The sequence below is a fragment of the Panthera pardus genome, unplaced genomic scaffold (assembly GCF_024362965.1).
Source record: "Panthera pardus isolate Hobbes unplaced genomic scaffold, ASM2436296v1 HiC_scaffold_2, whole genome shotgun sequence".
NCBI lineage: Eukaryota > Metazoa > Chordata > Mammalia > Carnivora > Felidae > Panthera > Panthera pardus.
The window spans coordinates 9,195,751-9,216,619 of record NW_026526765.1 but is presented as its reverse complement, the minus strand read 5'-3'; the positions used below and the strand labels follow the sequence as shown (position 1 = coordinate 9,216,619).

At 39.6% G+C, this 20,869-nt stretch overlaps 1 protein-coding gene across 6 annotated transcripts in view; it reads left to right on the top strand.

Moving 5' to 3' along the window:
• Positions 1-20,869, top strand: part of CTNND2 (catenin delta 2) — a 929,345-nt gene that overhangs the window by 345,625 nt on the left and 562,851 nt on the right. For all 6 annotated transcript variants that reach the window (XM_053906886.1, XM_053906884.1, XM_053906885.1 and 3 more), the window contains exon 3: positions 7,118-7,230. In XM_053906886.1, coding sequence (XP_053762861.1) covers positions 7,118-7,230 — 113 coding nt within the window. The remainder of the gene's footprint in view (positions 1-7,117; positions 7,231-20,869) is intronic.

Below are 20,869 nucleotides of genomic sequence, written 5' to 3'. Positions count from 1 at the left end.
TTTAGATCTGGCTCTTAGTAAATTTTAATGAACTCTGGTATCATATATCTGCTACTTTTATAAAATTTTATCTCTAAAATAAGATAATTTCCACAGAGTGGGGAGATTTAGGTTTTCTAACACTACTTAGCTTTTTCTTCAAACTTCTTTTATCAAAGAATGCCTTCTTTAATCCACATCCCAATGTTAATTCCCATGAAATACAATACAGTTTTATTTAAGCATTATTGATATTAAAAACTGGCTATATTTAATACACACAATTTGGTGAGTTTGGACATATGCCTATACCCACAATACCAGCACCACAATGAAGGTAATAAAAATATCCATCACCTCCAAAAGTTTTTGCCCCATTTATTTCTTATTTGTTTATTTATTTATTGGTGATAAGAACACTTAATATGAGATATACAATCTTAACAAATTTTTAAGTGCACAACATTGTGTTGTTAACTATAGGCACTATGTTGCATAGCACATGGCTAGAACTTGTTCATCTTGTATAACTGAAACTTTGTACCTATTGAACAACTCCCTATTTCCCCCACTCCCTAGCCTCTGGCAACCATCATCCTATTTTCTGATCCTATAAGTTTGACTGTTTCATACATCTCATATAAGTGGAGTCAGGTGCCTTTTGTCCTCTGTCACTGACTTACTTCACTTAGTATCCTGTCTTCTAGGTCCATCCATGTTGTTGCAGATGGTGCTAATTCATTCTTTTCTAAGGCTGAATGATGTTCCATTGTAGGTGTCTACCATAGTTTCTTTATCCTGCTGTCTGTTGTCCATTTAAGTGGTTTGCACACGTTGGCTCTCGTGAATAGTGCTACAATGAACATGAGAGTGCAGAGATGTCTCTACTGTAGTTCTTTGGCCATATACCCAGGAGTGCAATTGCTAGATCATATGACAGTTCTATCTTTAATATTTTATGGAACCTCCATACTATTTTACGTCATAGCTGCAACAATTTACATCCCCACCAAGAACATCTAAGCATTTCGATTTCTCTACATCCTTGTCCAACTTGTTATCTTTTGTTTGCTTTGATAATAGTCATTCTAACAGGTACGAGGTGGTATCTCATTATAGTTTTGATTTGTATTTTCTTGATTAGTCATATTGAGCACCTTTTTATATACTTGTTGGCCATTTGTAGGTCTTATTTGGAGAAATGTTTATTCAAGTACTTTGTCCAATTTTTTTCCCTACTGGGTTGAGCTCCTTCTGTATTTTGGAAATTAACTCCTTTAAATATTTTCTCCCATTCTATAGGTTACCTTCTCACTCTGTTGGCTATTTCCTCTGCTAAAAGGAAAGGAAGCATTTTAGTTCAGTGTAGTCCTGCTTGCCTAGTTCTGCTTTTGTTTCCTCTGCCTTTGGTGTCAATCACTTTTTCAAGCCTGGTTTACATCATCACTTCTGCAGTGAAACTGCTGAGAAGGCGGCCATGCTAGCGGTCTTTGTCCTGTAATTCTTCCTCTATTTATTTTGCTGGCTTCTATTGTTCCTTCTACCCTCCAAATCCCAAACCTTCAAAGGTCTTTCTTTGCTCTTCTTATCTGTTCTTACAGTCTCCCCTTCACTGAACTAATTTAGTCCCACATATTCACTTTCAGCCAGCATTACAAATTTCACTGACTATATCCACATTCTTTTATTTTTCCAGTTGATTTCTTGGCTACCCACCTGGCCTTGTCAACAACATTCCTGTCATGAATGCTCTTCTATCTATCTCAAAGTCTTTCAGAAACCCAGGGGGTTATTCATTCCTAAGAGGCCTGTTGTCCCTCCAAGCATGAAATCTAGTTAGAATTGGAGACTGTAATGTTTGCACCTACACTACAGTTCAAGTATCCCCAGTGGAGTGGAAGCTCACTCATTTTTGTGACAATGCCCTAGGTGATACCATGGAGGCTGTAAGGCCACACGAGTCTCTGAGTTTGAGAACAGGTCCAGCTCTTCTAGTTCCCAATTCTAAAGTCAGTTTTCAATTCCAGGCATAAAAACCACACTAAACTCTGCGTAGGCCCTGAGAGCTCCCAACCCCAGTGATGTGCTGTGGCAAGAACAGCCCCCCTTCCTCATGAGCTTGAGGCCCTTTGGTTTGGGGTAAAGTAGGAAATGACTGTAATATGAGCGCTAGGCTGGAGGACATTTCAGAACCTGGTCTCTAGAGTTCAGAGAAATAAAAACTATTTAAATGACGAGTCTTAATATGAATGAGTGAAATTCATAGTTTATATTGGCATCACATGCCCACCATGTTAATGGACTGCTATGGCCTCTAAAACAAAAGAATTGACAATAAGAGGAAGATGTCATCTACCCAATATTAGGTAGCTTCTTCAATTAATTACCCCTTGTCTATGTCCAGATCTCCTAAACACCATTCTTTAGCTCACTCTCTTTGCTCCTTTTGAAAGAAGAATTTTTTTTTTCCTGGCCAAGGCTAATAAGCCTTTCACCTTAATGAACATTTTTGTAAAATGAGAGAAAAAAAACCCAGAATCTAGGAAATAGCGGTGTGATGATGTTTACACGAGGTAATACATGTAAAGCATTTAGCTCAGTGCAGATGCATATATCTAACAGGTGTTTATTGAGTAACTTCTATGTGCCAGGACTGCTCTAGACACCAGATACATTGGCAACACAGCACAAAAAAATTTCTGGTTTATACATGGTCCTAGAAATAAAGTCCTCAATAGTGAGCACTTGATAAAAAATTGTTTCCAATTTTATTCTTATGTTTTGTGCTGTTACGTTAATAAAACATAGGATTGTAGATGAAGAAGAGAAACTTCCTTGCTCCTTGAGGACCTTAACATTTACTATGTACTCCTTAGCAAAGCACAGGGGAAAATTCACTTAATTACTTCCTTGGTTCATATACACGATGACAAAGTAAACATTTATTGAATGGACCTTTTAAAAAGGCAACATATTGATACCGTTGCCTTAATAAAGAAAATGTCAGTTCAGTTAAAAAGTCATCAGGTAAATAAAACAAACAAGTAACCCAAAGTAGCCATCTATTTTTAATAATAGTGAACAACATTGAAGAGAATGTGCAAATGCATAAGTATTTGCTTGGTTAGTAGCTCATTGACTGGGAGTTTTAAAATACGGCAGAAAATATGCATTTACAAATCAAGCATAGAGGAAACTTGTTAATTCTTAAAACCTTGCGGTTTTCAGGTAAGATAGACTAACAGGGCCCGGCAGTACCTCCCCACCTGAAACAACACATCACAGAGAATATAAAACACCAACTCTCAGGACTCTGAACTTTAGGCAGTGAAGAAAGGTGGTTCGTAAGAGACACGGAACAAATACACTGGGTGCACAATTTCCCCAGCTACGACAGCGTAGCCATGGGGCGCCCGGGTGGCTCACTAGCGTAAGCATCTGACTTGACTTCAGCTCAGGTCGTGATCCCACATTTCATGAGTTCAAGTGCCATGTCAGTCTCTGTGCTGACACTGCACAGCCTGCTTGGGATTCCCTCTCCCTCTCTCTCTGCCCCTCCCCTGATTGTGTGCTCTCTCTCTCGCTCTCTCTCTCTCTCTCTCTCTCTCTCTCAAAAAGAAAAAAAAAAAGGTGGGGGGTACACAGGCAGAGCCCAGAGAACTCCCTGCACTGGAGAGACAGTGCAGACAGTCCACGGAGGTAAAGGTAACTAGAATTTGTGGGGCAAAGTAGGAGGGCGATCACCGCTCAGACCAAGAACCCTGGAGATCTGCAGAGGGTCCACTTGTGCTATTCAGCTGAGACCTGAGAGCCTGCATATGTAAAAGGAAACCACCAGGGGGCAGGGAAGGAACCATCTGAGAGGATGGGAAGAAACAGTACCTGGGGGCTCACCTGGGGCCAGGAACATGTGTCCACACTGACCAGCCGAACTGGGAAACCCACCACCCATTGGATGTTGAGTACTTGGAAGGATCCGCCCAGGTAAAGGAGTACTTAGCCCTAGACCAAATGCTGCTCTGTCTCCCCTAACAAAGCTGAGCTGCAAGACTCAAGTGTATCCAATTGCTTCCAAGTAGTTGTGCCCCCAAACAGGCCTTAAAATACCTGTAAGGAATATGAAGATATGCAGCACACAAGGGGGAAATTCAAAATGTGTTATGTTTTATGAAAGATCACCATACGATACAGACATCACCCAGGCCTCATCCCAAGAAGTGCCCCCCTCAATGCCCATCACCCATTTTCCCCTCCCCCTGCCCCAGCGATGAATCACCAGAATCTACCCCCGATACTGTATGTTAGCCAACTTGACAATACATTGCATTTACGAATTTTTAAAGATAAAAAAAAAGTGAAAATAGAGATTAAAAAATGTAAAACAAACAAAAAAAGATCACCATACCTGACAAGGAGCAGAAATAGGGCCTGTACTCAGGAGAAAAGTCAAGCAGTTGGAATTGACACAGGTGCTAGAATTAGCTAATCAAGACATTAAAACAGGTTTTATATGCGTATTCCCTAGATTTCTAAGTTAAAGAGACATGGAAAATCTACAAGAGACCCGAGGGAAACTTCTAGGGATGTTTGATTCATCAATGTTGGAGATAAAAATATACTCTACAGGATTAATGGTGGATTAGACATTGCAGAGGGAAAGATTGATTAACTCGACAACCAAAGGACACTGTTCAAAATGAAACACAGAGTGAGGGGAAAAAAGGATTTTAAAAATGAAACAAGAATCCATGAGCTGTGGGGCAATTCCACATGATCTAATGTATACTTAGTTATTGTCACTGAGGGAGGGGTGTTACTGGGGAAAAGAGAAAAGAAATCGAGGAATTAATGACAAAAATTTTCCCAGATTTGATGGAAATGATAAATCCACAGATTTATCCAGGAAGCCCAGCGAATCCCAAGCGTAAGAAACATGAGGGAAACTACATCAAAGAGCATTATGATCACGTTTTGTTCAGAACCAGTGATAAAGAGAAAATCATAAAAGGCAGAGAAGAAAGACACTGGATACACTAAGAACCAAATACGCAAATAACAGAGGTGTTTTGTTTTGTTTTGTTTTGTTTTGTTTTGTCAGAAACAATGTGAGAGGACAGATGCCTTACAAAAAAACGAGGGCAAAATAACAACTCTTGTTAGGCACATAAAGCTGAGAGAATCCACCGAAAGAACTGCATTCCAAGAAACACTGAAGGAAGTCTTTCAGACAGAAGGAGAATAATGCCACATGGAAATAAACATCTACACACAGAGATGAGAAGCTCTAGAAATATGTGATTCTATGTTTGCAAGGCAGCTGACGTAACGAATTTCCACGTAGAGGCACCAGGGTGGCTCAGTCGGGTTAAGCATCTGACTCTCAGTTTCGGCTCAGATCATGATCTCACGGTTTTGTGGGTTTGAGCCCCACAACGGGCTGTACTTTGGCAGCATGGATCCTGCTTGGGATTCTCTCTCTTTCCCTCTCTCTCTGCCCCTCCCCTGCTCACGCTCTATCTGTCTCTCTCAAAATAAACTTAAAAAAAAAACAATACTGAATCTCCATGTGCCTATGAAGAATGCTACATGATCTTTAAATATTGTTTTTCACGTGTTATCAATCCAAAGGTATAACTTGGTTTTCTGTTACACAGACAGATGCAGGATAAAATATAAAGCCTGGAAATGAAAATCTTCTGGAATCTGTGTATTTCTGTGGAAAGGAGCTGCCAAAAAAAATTAAAATTAAAAAAATAAATAAAAGCAGTAAAACTTGCTGGAAGAAGAGGTGGAGGTTAGGTACCCAAAAATGCATTTTGGTAGAGGTCTTGGTTTTTCGTCCTTACGAATAATCTTTGCCATCCTTCAGAACATGTAAGAAGAAAGATTTGAGCTCCCATAACATGCTTCCTCAGTTTTAGCACCTTAAAGGAAAAGTTGAGCTCTCATTTGTGAAGTGTCTCTTGGTTCCCCCAAATAATGTTGTTAACAGAAAAGAAATCTCCTGTGGAAAAGGCCAAGGGAATTTTTAATATGTATGGAGGACACGCCAGATCCTGCTTTTTACAGGTATCCCCCAAGAATGTCCCAGGGCAACAAATAAAACAAATGCAACTTTTATGGGAAGACACATCTCTGCGATGTGGCAAGTTACAATTCTTCCAAACTAACCTGTATTTTCAGTATTCTCCAGCATTTTTGTTTTCCCCTACCCAAAACATAACTGTGCAGATAACTTACATTTTACAGAAATTAAATGTGACATTGTAAAAACTTTTCCTGAAAATTTTAGTGAAAATATATGCTTTGCTATAATTATGTTTAGTAAAAAACTTAAGTGTATGGGAAAATATAATGCAAGATGAAAATGTGGTACAAAAGTCCTATAATTGGAACAGCTAAGATCCTTGATGCACTGATTGAATCATTTTTCGTTAATGTTGACCCTTTAACAGTGGATTTCAGGCATTCTTCAAAGCATTCTTCATTGGTTTAATTGGTTTTTTTTAAGGTGATACAGCAAATATCTCAAAAGATATTCATTTAGTAATTAGGTTGTATAGGATCAGTATCATTGCCTTTCTCCTGGAGTTTAAAGCCTACAGAAGTATAAGCATTATTTTTCTTCAGTCTACAATATATGTAAGTAATATTACGATCAAGTTAGTAGAGAGGCAGCTAGAACCCAACAGGGAATAAACACAGTACTCCAAATGATAGAAAAATTGTTTCTTTTAACATTTCATGGAATGTTACAACTTTAATGGAGGAAGTATTAATATCCATTGGGTGCTGGCCGCCAGCCAAAGAATAGTTTTTCATGGGCGGGCTCATTTAATCCTCACCCCGACTTTACGGAATAAGTATTGTAAGCCCATTTTACAGGTGATGAAATCGATATAAGAAAGATTAAATAACTTACTCAAGGCCCCACAGCCAGCAGGTGCCAGGACGGAGATCTGAACTCAGCTCTGTCCGAACTGCCAACCCTTCTTGGGTTTCCCAACAGCATCCTCTGCTTCTCCTGTTTGACATCTTGATAAATTGCATTTTTCCCCTTGACCATCATGTCACTTTGATAGGAATTCCCCTTTGCAAATAGATGATAGAACTCATCTCTTTGGTGGTTTTATTTCAGGAATTACAGTTTGAGAGACTGACCCGAGAGCTGGAGGCAGAACGCCAAATCGTAGCCAGCCAACTGGAGCGATGCAAGCTTGGATCAGAGACGGGCAGCGTGAGCAGTATCAGGTACTGGGCACGCTGCCTCCTTACAGTTCTGGGCTGTGAGCTGCCAGTGCAAGTAAATTGTGGTGTTTGTCTTCTCCTCACAAACCTGGCAGTGGAACGGAACAGTCAGTCAGATGTGGGGAGGGAATTGTAACCGATCTGATTTAAGATGTTCAAAAGGTGTCTGAAATGGCCTGATTTGTACTTGAAACTCCTTTAACAGAATTAACACCTGCCCCGGATGCAAATGGCGCATAATTGTCCATAAAGGAAGGCTCTGCATGCAGTCAGCTTGCTGGAAATCAGATTCCACAGCGCAGTCTCTCAGTCTGGTTCTCTTTTCCTAGATGATCCAGAGTTGCAGGTTCCTGAGGGGAAAGGGAGAACATTTTGATGTAACCTGTATTGTTTGCTAATATATGATGCTAAAGTGTGAAATCGCACCTCGGTTATCAACCACACAGGCAATTCTCCTGGGTAGAACAATTTCAAATTCATAAGATAGAAGAGTTATTCAGTTAGGGGCTGTTTTGAGGTTCTAGAATGTCTCAAAACAAGACTTAGTCACTTGCCCACAAAATAAATGATCCACCCTAGGACCATGTTTTCACATTTAAAAAGTGCGTGTGTGTGTGTGTGTGTGTGTGTGTGTGTGTGTGTGTGTGTAATGTGAGTATGTGTGAAAGAATCATGAAGCTCTCTATAAGACAGCTTTTATTTCTCAGTAATGCATCGTACTTTTCTGTCGTCCTGTTCTACATTGTGTTTTTGACCTTCTACATTTTTAGGGAGGAGTCTTAGTTCAGGAAACAGTAGTTGCTGTGGCAAATCAACTCCAACATTGCAGTGACTTAATGCAATAGCAGTTTGCTTCTCATTTATGCAACAGATGGAGGTAGTGGATGGTAACCAGGGGCTGCCCCTCTGCTTTCCCTCCTACAATGGTGAAGGATCCAGCATCTCTCTTGAGAGCTCTGTCATCCCTATACCTCATTGTCAATTGCATTGCCAGTTGCATCACTGCACCTACAAACCATTGGTGAAAACCAGTCACATGGCCTCTCGTAGATGAAGAAGGGTGGGGATCCCTAGACCTGGGGTCTACAGCCACTCTGCTCAGGAGCATGAATTTGATGGTCTCTTAGCCACCTGCTCTGACAAAAGAATTAAAAAGGTCCTTGTCTCCATTGCTCTAAAATATTTTATCATTGTAGTCAGAATGTTTCCCACTGGAGTCATTTGCCATCGGTCTTTTAACATTATTCTTTTTTTTTGTTTAACAATGATGAATTTTTGCAAGGAAATCATTGCACTCTTGTTAGACTAGCTTCCTTGGGTGCAATATCATTTTCCATCCCAAAACTTTATTTTGGGCATGTGGAAGTGTATCCACCTCTGCATCCAAGTACCTAGGTTGTCAGTAGCTGTAAATGGGTACACGGGGACCCCTTAAACTCATCACAGACTTGTTGAACACCCAGATTAACCAAAGCAGAATGGACGAGAAAAAAATGCGAATTGTGCCTACCTGAAATTGTTTACAGAAGGTTGACTGGTTGAAGATGGTGAGACTAAGTCAGGGAGAAAAATGTTTGTAAATATGTATTTACAGTTTATAACTGTATATACAGTTCCTACGGTTATACGTTTTTGAAGAGCTTTTTGTTAAAGATTTTTTTTTTTCTTTTTCCCTACTTCCTGAGAAGCTAAGACTGTCAGGTTTTTAGGTCTATACACACCACTGAATTCATGTTTATTTCGCTTTGAAACCCGTTGTTTCATTATTGGTCAGTTTATATATCCAGTCTTTCTGTGTGCTATGTTTGCATACTGTACATCTTTTATTTTATTAAATCCACCCCCAGCCCCTGGTAGAAATAGGTCTAGGGGACCATGTTGTATCCTGTGCCTGAATGCCCAACCTCTGATTGGATTAGAGATAGATATCTGATCTAATGGTGATTCATCCAGTGACCAACCTGTAAGAAATTGGTCTTACTCTTGAAAACGCAAAATAAGTGATCCACAGGTGCCCGGGTAGCTCAGTCAGTTAAGTGTCTGACTTCGGCTCAGGTCACGATCTCACAGTTTGTCAGTTTGAGTCCCACATCGGGCTCTGTGCTGACAGCTCGGAGCCTGGAGGCTGCTTCAGATTTGTGTCTCCCTCTCTCTCTGTGCCTTCCCTGCTTGTGCTCTGTCTCTCTCTCTCTCAAAAAATAAATAAATATTAAAAAACATTTTTTTAAGTAAGTGATCTAAAGTCTGTGACATCTAATGGTAAGCGGTAGAGGACGGTGGCCCTGTGGATTCGTGCCAGTGGAGGCATCTGTAATGACAAAAAGTGGTCCAACAGAGAGACTGTATTGTTCCTGAAAGTCAAACAGGCCAGTTTGCTTGTCATTAGGACCAGCTGAATTTTTAAATTCTTAAAAACTTCCCTCCTCCCTCATTTGATTTGACTGAATTGATTTCTTTTCCTTGGGTCCAAGGTATCTGGAATAGAACCCATCAGTGAACCACCAAAGTTGACAGAAAAATTATCCCATGACAACTTTTGATTCTTAATCTTATATTCTTAGCTCTCAGCCATGATACACAATCAATAGTTCTGTGTAAAATATGTATTGAATGGTAATGTTAAGTGCAGATGACACTACCTAATTATTTCTCCTTGCCAGATAGCTATATAATGTCAGTTTTCATTAAGCTTAATTATTTTGTATATTGGAAATCTCCAGTGTATGAATCTGCACTTGAATAATACAAGCAATTTACTGATAATTCATTGGGGGAAAGTCTAATACATAGCTTCCACTGTTCTTTTTTTGTCATAACCTAGTTGTTTGCTCAGCTTCAGAAATCACCTTTGGAAATTCAGGTCTTTATTAAGTGTGATAGACTAACCTAGTTAGCACATCAAAAGGAATATTCAAAAAACATTTAAAAATAGAATACAAGCATTTTTTAAAAGGAGACTAGGTAAAGAAGTCTTTGATAATTTAGATGTCGTTTCGTACTTCTTAGGGATGCGAAGGAGGGGTAAGAGAGTTTCTTAGAGGAAATGAAACAAATCAAATATTTTTTAGACTTTTAGTGGAAGTGGTAAAAATGACTCATAAATCTAGTTTGGTTTTCCTCTGCCTTTTATCAGTGATAGGAAACTCTCCATTTGGTTTCTAAGACCCTTTCCCTGGTAGTCACATTGACAGTTGAAACTTTCAAGACAACTTTTGTTGATATGCATTTGTAACAGTCAACTTTGTAATCATCAGATCATGAGCGTGAACACTGGGAACTTGGAGAAGGAAAAGCTGGAGCTCCCTGTTGTTGAAGCACGTCAGCGACTGTGTCCAAACAGCCAGACCTTATGTAGCTGCAGATAGGAACGTTGTGATCTCCTAACATCTTCACAGACTTTTTTTGAATGTTTATTTATTTTTGAGAGAGAGAGACAGAGCGCGAGCACGGGAGGGGCGGAGAGAGACAGGGAGACACAGAATCCGAAGCAGCCTCCAGGCTCTGAGCTGTCAGCACAGAGCCTGACACGGGGCTCAAACCCACTAACCAGGACATCATGACCTGAACCGAAGTCAGACATTTAACTGACTGAGCCACCAGGGCGCCCCGCTTCACAGACTTGTCTAAACATCCGTGTTGGTATTGAAGCTTCCCGAGTTCAGATGCATTAGTGGTGAAGTGTTGGGATTCCTCTACACAGGAATTATTGGTGCTTCTTACTGCAACTACACATCCACCATGCACCTTATCTCCTTCCTGACTTGGCTTTGCTCACTCTTTCCAGCCCAGTCCTTTCCAAGGTGTTAGATTCTGCTCCCTTCCCATGAGAGTGTTTGGTTTCACATCTTCTCCTTGATTGCTCAGAACCATCCAGATCTGAGTCAGGAACTTTACTTACACAGATGTTGCCCTTTATTCAGGGTCATGATCAAATCCCCCTTGCTCGTGGCTCACTCCCACACTCTGGCCAGTTGTGATTGCTTGGCTAATGCCTGTCCCTCGGGCCAAGGCCTGTCAGTGATCATGGTCTGACAGCCCTGTGAGCCATTCATTCCCTCCCAGGCTGGGGGCCATGCATTACTCTTTTAAGTCTCCTGGTCTGAGGACCTGCTTATACCTGTACCCATGTCATTCTCTCCACAGACTCTAATAACAGCTTTCTAGCTCATCCTTCTGCCTGCGGTATGCCCAAATCTATCCCCCATACAGGGTGAGATTGAGCTACATACTACATAAATCAGAACGGTGTTCGTGAAGCATTCTTTCCCACTTCTTTTTTTTTTTTTTTTTTTTTTGTTTTGTTTTTATTTATTTTTGGGACAGAGAGAGACAGAGCATGAACGGGGGAGGGGCAGAGAGAGAGAGGGAGACACAGAATCGGAAACAGGCTCCAGGCTCCGAGCCATCAGCCCAGAGCCTGACGCGGGGCTCGAACTCACGGACCGCGAGATCGTGACCTGGCTGAAGTCGGACGCTTAACCGACTGTGCCACCCAGGCGCCCCTCCCACTTCTATAAACACACCTGTCTTTCCCATTTCAGTGCCTATGACCATGTGATCCCTTCTATCTAGAATGTCTCCCTTCTTTCACCAGGGCACCCCCTCCGGTGAATCCAGTTACCCAGCTGAGGGCTCATATCCTTCCGAACCTTTCCTTGATCAGTCCAAATTGGATCAGGTGTCCCTTCCTTGAGGGTCATTAGAACTTAAAACATTAGAGATGAAACACCATTGACGCTTTGAGAGGTTATCTGCCACAGAATGTCTAACCTTCACTCAAAGGATGTGTGGGGATTTTCTCGAGTGCTACTGAAAATTTAAGGACATCAAAATAGATGACTAATCATATCCCTGATTCCCAAGAACACAATGGGAGAAACACTGAATGCAAACCAGAGTTGAACCTATCTTATGGACTCTTCTTAAAGGACACTTGACTCTTGGAAACGATGATGATGATGATGATGATGATGATGATGATGATGATGATGATTTATAACAATGGTCTAGAGCTCAGAGACAAAGGAAGTCAAAAATTCAAAGCTACAGAGATTTGACACATAAATTCTCTATTGCTGGCTTTAAAGATGGAGAGGCTATGTGACTAGCAATGCACATGGCTTCTAGAAGCTGAGAGTGATCCTTGACTGACGGCAGCAAGAGGACCTCAGTACTAAAACCAAAAGGAATTGAATTCCGCTCACATCCTGAATAAACTTGAAACAGATTATTTTCTAGAGCATCAACAAAGGAATCTAGCCCAGCAGAAACTCTGATGCTAACCTTTAATGACCTTGAACAGAGAACCCAACCATACCACATCTGAATTTTACAAAACTTATGAAACTGTTAGCGTAAAAAATGGGACATTGTTTTAAGCTGCTCAGTTAGTGGTAACTTGTTACACAGTAATAGGAAATATCTACAGTGCTTTCCAGTTGGTCGTTAGAGATTATAATAAGCTGAATTATTGAAAGTTTTCCAAGAAAATAAATCTTTTCTGTGACCATCTATATTTCATTCCAAAGGTGAATGTCTATAGCCCATTTTATTTTTCATGCATGTATATATGCATTTGGATTCACATATAAAAATAATCTGTAGCCTTTATTCTAAGAAGTGGAGGTATTTGAATATGGAGTAGCAGCATTATTTATTGTGGAATAAGGGCTATTAAATAAAGCAATCATACTTAGGCTCACCATTTTTTTTTAATAATATAGACACCCAAGATTCTAATTGGAGTTATATATGTTTAAAAAGATGAAATGTTAGGGGCACCTGGGTGGCTCAGTCAGTTAGGTATCCAACTTCGGTTCAGGTTATGACCTCAGGGTTCATGGGTTCGAGCCCCACCTTGGGCTCTGTGCTTACAGCTCAGAGCCTGGAGTGCTCTGGATTCTGTGTCTCCCCTTCTCTCTGCCCTTTCTCTTCTTGTGCTCTGTCTCTCTGTTTTTCAAAAATAAATGTTAAAAAAAAATTTTAAATACAAAATGTAATATATATATTCACACACACACACACACACACACACACACACACATATGAATTGCTTGCTCCATGTAAGAAGCTGCTCTTTCTTCCCTGCAGATGAACTATTGAATTTCTTGCAAACAAGTGTCCACAAAAGTTTGCCATATCTTAGAGACTGGATGCAAAAGGAATTAATGTTATACGTGTTACCAAAGGTCATTCTCTTTATTAGCTAACTTCTGTGAGCTGAAATGCCAACAATTCTATTAATGGAGTCTAAAAATCTTGTCCACAGTTAACAAAGAAGTCAGGCTTATTTTAGGAAATATGCTGATTTCTGGTTAAAGTAGTTAGAGGTGAAGAAACATTAGTCAAGTAGACACATACTTTTTGTCACAATGAAATGTATTTATTTAAAAGCATGATCACTGAACTTTTTAAGGAAATAAACCATATATGAATATAATTGTAAGTAAAACATGTGCATTTTTTCATTATCCTGTAGGATATGATATTTAAAAAAGTAGATAGTTATATTTATTGTTTCAAGATAAAGAAGGAGTAAATTTGCCAAAAAATTTCATTTTGAAAAGAACACAGCTTGGATAATTAAATAATTACTTTTATTTTTTTCACATGAATTTTTTTTTACTATGAAGATATTTCTACACATTTGCATGTTCCCAAATGACATCATTTAGCCAAAGGGAAAAATCACTCAATGCCATAGGATTCTAGGTTCTTATCAGTGGTGAATACAGGCTTGCTCACAGGGGAAAAAAAATAATAGCAATAATAATATTGCTATAATATTATAAAAAGTAGTTTTTACTTGAAAATTAGAGAATAGCTGTTAGTTTCCACACTAGGCAGTATTTCTCATGTGGCTGAAGTATTACTCTTCCAACAAAGTCTAGTGATTTATTTGAACAGGACATTTAATTGATTGAATTGGTAATAAGAATTAACATTGCAGTGGTATTTTCTAAGTCTTTCAGAATGGCTTCTTTGTATGAAAACAGAAATAAAAACAAAAATATAGAGACTATAGACCTATTTTAGAGGTTTTCCTTTTTCATTGCCAATTAAAAAAAATTGTTTCGATCTACTTTTCTCCAGTGACCTAGTCTCTCATAGCTTGCCTTTTAATGCTACCGTTATTCCTTTAGAATTTCCTAGTGTAGTCTTGTCTTTTTCCGACATAAATTAAGAATATTCTAGACCACTTTCTGGGCCCTCAAGAAGCACCATCACATTTCTGCTCAGGTCTCCACTCCAGAAAGAGTGAGAACATTCATAGTCTTTGTTGGTTTCACGGGGACATACTTAACTCCTCTCGACCCCTTTTCTCTCAGTCTTCAGTCCCCTGAGCCCTTCCCACCTTGCCTAAAGTCCAAGGTCCCTGTGCTGAGCTACCTCTAGATAGTACCCTAGTGTCCTTTGGATTCCTAGGCGTGCAAGAAAGCTTACACCCCAGGTTGAAGCCACCACCTCGTCCTCACCTGCATGGAGACTTTGCTGAGCCTTCTCAGCCACTGGAAGTAGTGGCTGTCCCTCCTGCCTGTCCTCCGTTGGCCTCTAAGTAATTCCTGAAGGGCAAGGGCCAGGGGCGTATGCCAAAGCCGTGGCCAGCACGTGCTAACTGTGCAGTCAGTGCTGAGTGAAGCAATGAGTGAATGGATATATAGTATTTCTATGACTGTTCTTATTTTTGTCACTCTTGTTCTGGTAGAAATCACTAGTCGTGCTAATTTATAAGGATTTCTGTCTCTATGTATTCCAGAATATATATACATATAATATATATTACATATCAAATGGTTTACATTATTCTGAACTTACCAGATCGGAATATCACTTTTCAGTACTCATTCTAGTTACTTTTCACGTTAAAATAGCACACTGGATTCCAGAGCCAGTTGATTTGAGGTACTCTGTGCATGGAGTTATGGTTGACCTAGTCTCATACTTTCACTCTGACCTTAGGAAGATGATGATACTGGTGATAACTTTAATAATATTAATGACAGGGCACCTGGGTGGCTCAGGCGGTTGAACATCTGTTTCAGCTCAGGTCATAATCTCCCTGTTTGTGAGTTCAAGCCCCCCATCTGGTTCTGCGCTTATAGCACAGAGCCTGCTTCGAATTTTCTCTCTCCTCTCTCCCTGCCCCTCCCCTGCTCTCTCTCTCCCTCTCTCTGTCTCTCAAAATAAATAAACATTAAAAAGTTAAAAAATATTAATGATACTATTTGTTGAGCAATTTTCATAGACCAGGCATGGATATGGTTTACATAGATCATGCTGTTCACTTCGAGTTAACCCTATGAGTTAAATCTGATTTCATTTTGTAGATAACAACACAGATTCAGAGAGGGAAATTTGTTTTCCCAACATCCAGCAGCTAGGACCAGACATTGATTGTCGAGCCCAGGTATCTTTACTCCCCAAGTACACATGTTAATATGCCTTACCACGATGCTGTTATTCAGTCTTAAATGGTGTCTTAAATTATGTTGGAAATTATGCATGTTGTAAATAACTATCTAAATGTCTCCAGTCTGTTTTCTTCCTAGGGATATAAACACTTTGGACTGATTTTGTGCTTATTTTTTCTCTACCCCCCACCCCAGTAATTATAGCTATTTTGAATTCCTTTATCTGAATATATTTCTGAGATTCATTCTTACACAAATGAGGTAATGAGTGCTAATAGTATATGTTATTATTGCTTTTAATTACATCCGGACTGTTAGGCATTCTCTTGCAAATTGCAGTGGACAAATTATACTAATATTTATGTGTATAAAATGCTACTTGTATTGTCTTAGGCTGTTCAGGCTGCTATAGCAGAATAACGTAGATTGAGCAGCTTATAAACAACATGAATTTATTTCTCATACTTCTGAAGACTGGGAAATCCAAGATGGAGGCACTAGCCAATTTGGTATCTGATGAGTGCCTGCTTCTCGGTTCGTAGACCGTTTTCTTTGTGCTGTATCTTCACATGGCAGAAGGGCTGAGGGAGCTCTCTGAGGCCTCCTTTATAAAGGCACTAATTCCATTCATAAAGGCTCCACCCTCATAACCTAATCATATCCAAGAGGCCCCCACCTCCAAATACCATCACAGAGTAGAGTAGATTAGGAGGGGCACAAGCATTCAGTCTATGTCACATATTAAACACATTTTTCTAGATTTCTTCTGTGGGATAACAAATAGTCACCTGTCCTGAGGATTTGATGTAGGTCCTAAAAAAGGGTCAAATACTTATAATGATTCAATGTTTGTTTAATGTTTATTTATTTTTGAGAGAGAGAGAGACAGAGTGCAAGCGGGGGAAGGACAGAGAGAGCGGGGGGGACACAGAATCTGAAGCAGGCTCCAAGGTCTGAGCCGTCAGCACAGAGCCCAATGTGAGGCTCCAACCCATGAACACAGATCATGACCTGAGCCAAAGTCGAATGCTTAACTGACTGAACCACCTGGGAGCCCCTTATGTATTTCTTATAGCAACTACCATAGTCAACACTTTTGTATCAATTTTGAAGCCTGGGGTCTTTCCAAAATGATATATCAAAAAACTAATATTAACTTTATATTTAAAAACAATATACCAAATCTTATTTAGAGATTTTACATTGTAAAATAGATATTTCAGGAATATTAACTCTAGTTAATTTTAAATTTAATATTCTGATTGGTATAGAACTGAAAATCTTTAAAAATTTAGTCTAGAATATTTTCCATATTTTCTGTCATCCTTAGCATTTTTTAACTCATGGATCTGAAAAGTGAAATTGGTAGTTGCATAGTTTAGAGCTAAATTTCTTCATTGTGTTTTTAGATATTGCCTACGCTCACTAATTTCCCTGAATTTCACTTTTTAAAAAAATCTGTAATAGTATAATGCTTTTCTGTAATTTTGCAAAGGTTGAATGAAAAATGTAAGTAAAGCACATATCACCTCGCACATTGTTCCTGGTGAATCATATATATTTTTCCTTTTTGATGAATAGAACACATAATCTTTTTGTTGAAGTCTCTTTCCTAATTTTTCTACAAAAGATGATAAAATAGTTTTTCTCACTATGGGCTAAAACGACATGAGGGTAGCACCACATTTGTCTCCTTCATTTTATAGACTAGACAACCACACAGAAATTGACATGATGAATGGAAGAAACTTTTCACATGGTGCATCTTAATATGTCTCTGCACCTACTGCTCAAGCTGGAGATGAGATTCTTGATATTGTGTGGTTGTGAAATGAAGAGCAGTAATGCAGTGGTAACATGTTGACAGGAAATGTTCAGTAAATTAAGATCTAGAAGCCAGTGGCTCTTTGCATGGGTATTTTTCAGACAGGGAGCAGCAAGAGATTAATGCATGGACCAAAATATGCATGCTCATTATTTTCTCTGCTTGTGTAAATACAGTGAGAAGTAGAAGTGCCTCTTGATGAAGGCATTTGTGTGTCCTTCTGCCTTTGCTTAGACACTGAGGGTTCAAGAGCTTTTACCAGCTTTTTTGTATTTATATTTGTGTATGCTCCTTTCAGAGGATTAAAAACCAGTGATATTTCAGCTGACGAAATAACAATGAACATTCGATTCGCTTAAAAAGAAAGAACTTCAGTGGTCATCACTGGGATGACAGCAGCTCGCTCAACACCATGGCCATTGTGTGTTCAAATTATTAGGATGGAAAGACAGTGGGAGCGAGCAGGAAGAATGTGGTAGTGTGTGTGAGGAGATCGTGGTCTGGGCACCAACACACTCAAGAAGTGACTCGGGGCAAGTCATTTGGGTTTTCTGGGCCTCCATTTCTACACCTGTAAAATAGGAATAGTACCTAGGTTTGTTTCAAGTCTTCACTCCTGTGTTCTTCATCTCATTGGCACCTTTCATTTTAGGCAGTAAGTTGCGTGGGAATATTTTAAGATGGCGACATTATGTGAACTTGAGTAACAAATCAAATTGAGAAATGAGGATAGCAAGATGTTCCCAGATAGATTTGGTGCTTCAGAGGAAGGCAGCTAGATGTCTGTACATTCATATAAATAGTTTTTTCCAATATAAGAATCTCCAGTTAGGTCAAGGCATGGATTTTATATTTGGGAAAACACAGTCTAAAAGAAATTGTGTACATATGTATGTTATAAACTACCTCAGATGTTCTCCATGTTTTCTAGTTTGGCTAAAACTAGGGCAAAGATATGGAACTAGAACACAGTTTCACACTGAGAGACCAGGGAGATTGGGCTTTTTTTAAGAAAAAAAAAGTTTATTTATTTAGAGAGAGAGAAAGCTTGAGTGGCGAAAGAGCAGAGAGAGAGAGAGAGAGAGAGAGAGAGAGAGAATCCCATGCAGGCTCTGTGTTCAATGTGGAGCCTGACGCAGGGCAGGGTCTCACAAATGTGAGATCAAGACCTGAGCCAAAATCAAGAATTGGACACGTAACCTACTGAGCTACTCAGGTACCCCAGGGAGTGGGCTTTTTAAGAAATAACCATTGGTTCCATGAAAAAAAAAATGCTCACGAGGTAATTCTAAGGACCTAATAGGTTAGGAAGCTCTCCTGTACTTCAAATATGAAGGCTCCTGGACTCCAGGGGTTTCCTATCAAATACAAAGAGAGATTTATAAGCAGATGAAGCATGATGAAATTTGTCGGTGCTCTGAAGAGAGTAAGTCGTGGCTCTGGGGATAGTTTTACGGAGGGATATTTGTGTGTGAAGGATAGGAACCACTGGTGGGAGACAAAACGGGATAAAGGCATTGCTCAGAGGTAAAGTTCAAAGTCAGAAATACAGGGGTCAACTTGAAATCACTGTGGTTGGAATAGCCAACGCATGGCGCAGACTGGTGTTGGAGAAGGGTGCGGGCAGACGTAACCATTCTGTGAGCGGTCCCGCAAGTCAGTGTAGTGATTTGGGGTTTGTTGAGTTGTCAGTAGAACGTGGAAGACAGCTTTATCCAAGGAAGTGATGTCATCATCCTTGGTTCTGCCAGCCGCTCGGAGAATGGAGTGAAGCCCGTGGAGGCTGGTGACAGCCCCACATATTAGAAATGGCAGCATTTGTCCGACAGAGAAGTCAAAAGATTTAAACCAAGGTCATGAGCACCCATAGCGATTTCAGAGTTGGGAGGCTCTGCGGACTCACTTATGTCAAAGGAGACAGAGTAGGTTTGTGAAATTATTATTTATTTTTCTTAAAAAATGTAAACATTTGTTAGGCTAAGCCAACACTGAGCTTAGCTTCTATTGCAAGCATTGCCCGTTTTCAACAAGGAAATCTCTGATGTTTTTATTTCATGGAATGTGAATGTATTCTAATTCCCCTTTATCCAGGAGAAACTATCATAGAATTTTAAATTTAAGAGATTGCTGTGTTAGCAGCAGGCAGCAAAGATGTTGCCTGATTTGTTGACAGTAAAGCTGTATTCATAAGCCTGTCTTCTCAAACATCTGTGTGTTTAGTACCTCAAGAGCTGAGGAAGTTTAAAAATTGTCACACGTTGTTGCTTAGTCTTCTGCACGTATTTGAGAATGTACCTCTCAGCAAGATTTTATTGAAAAGCTATGTCTAAAGAATTGACTGCCAACTTTATTCAAAATTTAGCAATTAACCTTTTCTCTCTAATGTGGGAATGACGGTATCCACCTGTTAGGACTCTGTCATTTTGACACTCTTCATTTAAGGTAAACAGTTTCATTCCGTCTCTTGAAACTCATGCATTCCTGTCATATCATAAATGCCCAACAAACATTGCAGCTCTAATTTAAGCAGGTGGCTTAGGGTTGTGGATCACACCACGGAGTTTTGAACTAGTCAGCTTTGGGTTTGATTCTCAGCTCCACGTATCGCTAACTGTGTGACATTTGGAGAGGTCTTCTAGAAGCTCCGTTGATCTATATGTAAATTGTGGAGAATAATACTTACCTTAGAAGTTTGTTGTAAGGATTAAATATGAAAATGTGTTTAAAGCAATTAGTGTAGTGTTTGTCACTGAGGAAATATTCAATATGTGAGGCCTGGTTCTCTCCTTAGTAATTGAATTAATTTATATAAATATTGCAATTATGGCTCACATGTCACATACACAAATGGGAAAGGCCCTCCTTTTCACAGAGAAATGTTGTTTATTTATATTTTCTCTTCTTTATCTTTTATTTAGGAGGTGATTATGATATCAAATTAACTGAAAGCAGTATTCTCACTATTGTCATTCTCCGCCATCACAGTAAAGTGATGTTCTTAAATTTATGTGTGAGTGATATGTATGTGAGGTATGGCCATGATGCCTGAAATATCACACTGGTCAGGATACAGTCTCATCACCACTGAAGAGTGTATTTGCCCTCAAGTGGACAGTTGCTCAAGGTCACTGTAATTTGGAGCACCTGTGTTCCCCTATCAATAAACTTTGCATAATGCCTTTGTAACATGGTACAAGAAGAGATAAAGGTGAGAATAGAGAAGATGCTCGATGTTACCTAAACACTGGAGTTGCTAGCATTTTATTAAAGCATTGGGGGTCTTTAAGGAATTGTGGAAGCTAATGGTGTCCACTGACACCTGTGTCTAAAAACTGAAGTCTGCTTATCTGGTTGCTGATTCACAGAAGAATTGCCCATGGCCACATGGCTAGGTTGCTAGGGTCAA